General features: G+C 35.7%; 1 protein-coding gene across 1 annotated transcript; it reads right to left on the reverse strand.

The window, feature by feature from the left end:
• Positions 1-557: 557 nt before the first annotated feature.
• LOC113316173 lies at positions 558-2,007 on the reverse strand. Its single transcript, XM_026564390.1, has 3 exons — positions 1,593-2,007; positions 1,359-1,511; positions 558-919 (listed from the first exon to the last, which is right to left on the reverse strand). The coding sequence occupies exons 1-3, from the start codon at positions 2,005-2,007 to the stop codon at positions 558-560; spliced, it is 930 nt and encodes a 309-aa protein (XP_026420175.1).
• Positions 2,008-2,605: the final 598 nt, after the last annotated feature.

A 2,605-nucleotide genomic window follows, 5' to 3' on the forward strand; every position in this document is an offset into this window, starting at 1 on the left:
CCCATCCTCTCTTGTGACCGAATTTACTCTGGAACGGTCATTGTCTTGATTTAGGCCGGAGTACTACAGATTGATCTCTCGAATCTAAAGCACCCCTTTTGCAGCGGTGCATCTGTGTGAGGTTTAACATTTAGCTCGGTTCGAGGAGTCTCCTCCGTAGGGTCGTCTCCTCAATTCCTTAAAAACCAGCAAATCGTTTTTCCCCATCTACAGACCTCAAGTCTTTGGATTCCTAAGCTACCCTCACTAGAGGAGTGCAAACCTTCCTCCAAGACAAGATTGTGTATTTTCTTACTTCTCCATCACCTGACCACAAAAAGTTCTTTATGATTTTTTCACATGTTTTGATGACAGATGCATGCCATTTATAAACTGCCATGTTGTAGATTGGGATGCTACACAGAACTGATTTGATAAGTATAAATCTGTCTTGAAAAGAAAGTAGTTTCCCCTTCCAAGTAGCTAGCTTCTTATGAATTATTTCAACCATAGGCCACACTGTAGATAACTTGACTCTGCCAGGAGAAAGTATAACACCAAGATATTTATCAGGAAATTCACTTAACTCCATTTGCATAAACTCCTTTATTTGAAGTACCATCTATAAATAGCTTACTCTTTGCTTTATTAATGATCTGACCGGAGCCCTTTTGATATTTATTCAGCAACTTTATTAGATTGTCCAAACTTTTCTTGGCACCATTGCAAAAGATGAAGACATCATCTACAAAAAACAAGTGTGTTGGATGTTCACCTTTTCTCACAACCATTGGAGCTATCATTCCATCCTGAACTATTTTATGAATACATCTGCTTAAAACATCTTCGATAATGACAAACAGAGTTGGAGACAAAGGGTCACCTTGTCTCAGGCCCCTACCCACAGAGAAGAAACCATGAGGACCCCCATTTACCATGACTGAAATTTGCATCCATTGATACCAGGACTTGGAGAAGCCATACTTACATAAAACTTGAAATAATAAATTCCAGCTTACTGAGTCATATGCTTGAGAAATATCAAGTTTTAATCTTACATTTCCTCATATTCTCTTTTTTCTCATCTCATTCACTATTTCAGATGCTAAGATGATTTGCTCTCGTATACTTCTGCCTTTAATGTAAGCTACTTGTTAAGGAGTTATGAGCTTTGTCATCAGTGAACCCATTCTTGTGTTAATTATTTTTGTAAATACCAATTAGTCTAAAGTGATTAGGAGTTTTTGATCCTTCTATTTTAGGGAGTAGAACTAGAAAGTTGGAATTGAGGCCCTTTGGAATGAATATTCTTCTCCAACAGAACTGAATAGCTTGAACTACATCATTATGAATTATGTGCCAACACGCTCTATAAAAACATCCAGTAAATCCATCTGGACCTGGTGAACTATCAGGATCCATGCTAAAAATTGCATCTTTTATTTCTTCTGCATTAGGAACTGCATCAAGCATTTGTTGATCCTCTTCTATGATTACCTCTGGAATAACTTCTAAAAGAGAGTCAGCTTCTTCTGTTGCTTTAAACTAAAAATTTTGTTCAAAATGTTGAACCAAAGTTTCTGCTATTTTGCTTTGATCAGAAATTATGTTACCATTGACATCCTCCAGCTCACTAATGAAATTTCTTGATTGCTTGATCTTCAAATTAGTATGAAAGAAGCTTGTATTAGTTGATCCTTCCTTGACCCATTTTATTCTAGCTTTTTGTTGGAGCATAATTTTGAGTTGAACCTCTTTAAAATTATAATTATTCTCTGCATTGACCAGTCTGTCCAAAGCTTCAGTATCAGAAGGATTGTTGTCAGATAATATCATTGCTCTATGAACTTCTTCTTCGGCTTCTTTGATCTTAACATTTATATTTCCAAACACATTCCAGTTCCGCTCCCTAAGAAAATTCTTCAGCTTCTTTAATTTTTGTTGAAAGACAAAAGATGGATCACCAACAATATGTTCAGTCCAGCAGGTAGAAACTACTTCCATAAAATTTGGATGAGTTAGCCACATCTTTTGAAATTTGAAAGGTACATTTGATGGTTAAGGAATGCTTGCACAACCTCCTAGCAAAGGAGCATGATCAGAAGAAATTGTTATACCTACTTTATATCCCAAATCTGAATGCTTTTGAAACCACAAATGATTGTAAACTGCTCTATCTAAGTTGCATAAAATTCTTTTATTCCCATGTTGGCAATTAGACCAAGAATGTTGCAAACCTGTTTCTGGAGCTTGTATTAATTCACAAATATCAAGACAGTTATTGAATTCCTTCATACTTCTTCTATTAGCTGCTCTGCCACCTACTTTTTCTTCTGAAGATCTTATAGAGTTGAAATCTCCTATAGCAAGCCAAGGTTGTTTTAAATCACTAATTAATTCCATCTCACTCCATAAAAATCTTCTTTGAACTACCCCCACATGAGCATGAATTCCAAAAACAAGAACACCACCAATGCTAATTGTAATCATCTGACTAGACATATTGATATAACAGATGGTTCTGGTAAAGTTTTGTTCCAAAAAAACCAAATGTTACCTTTTTTATTAGAAACAGAATTGTGAATCACTTTATTTTGCATTCCAGGAAGATTCAGTTTATTGCAGA

Source organism: Papaver somniferum, chromosome 10, assembly GCF_003573695.1.
Source record: "Papaver somniferum cultivar HN1 chromosome 10, ASM357369v1, whole genome shotgun sequence".
NCBI lineage: Eukaryota > Viridiplantae > Streptophyta > Magnoliopsida > Ranunculales > Papaveraceae > Papaver > Papaver somniferum.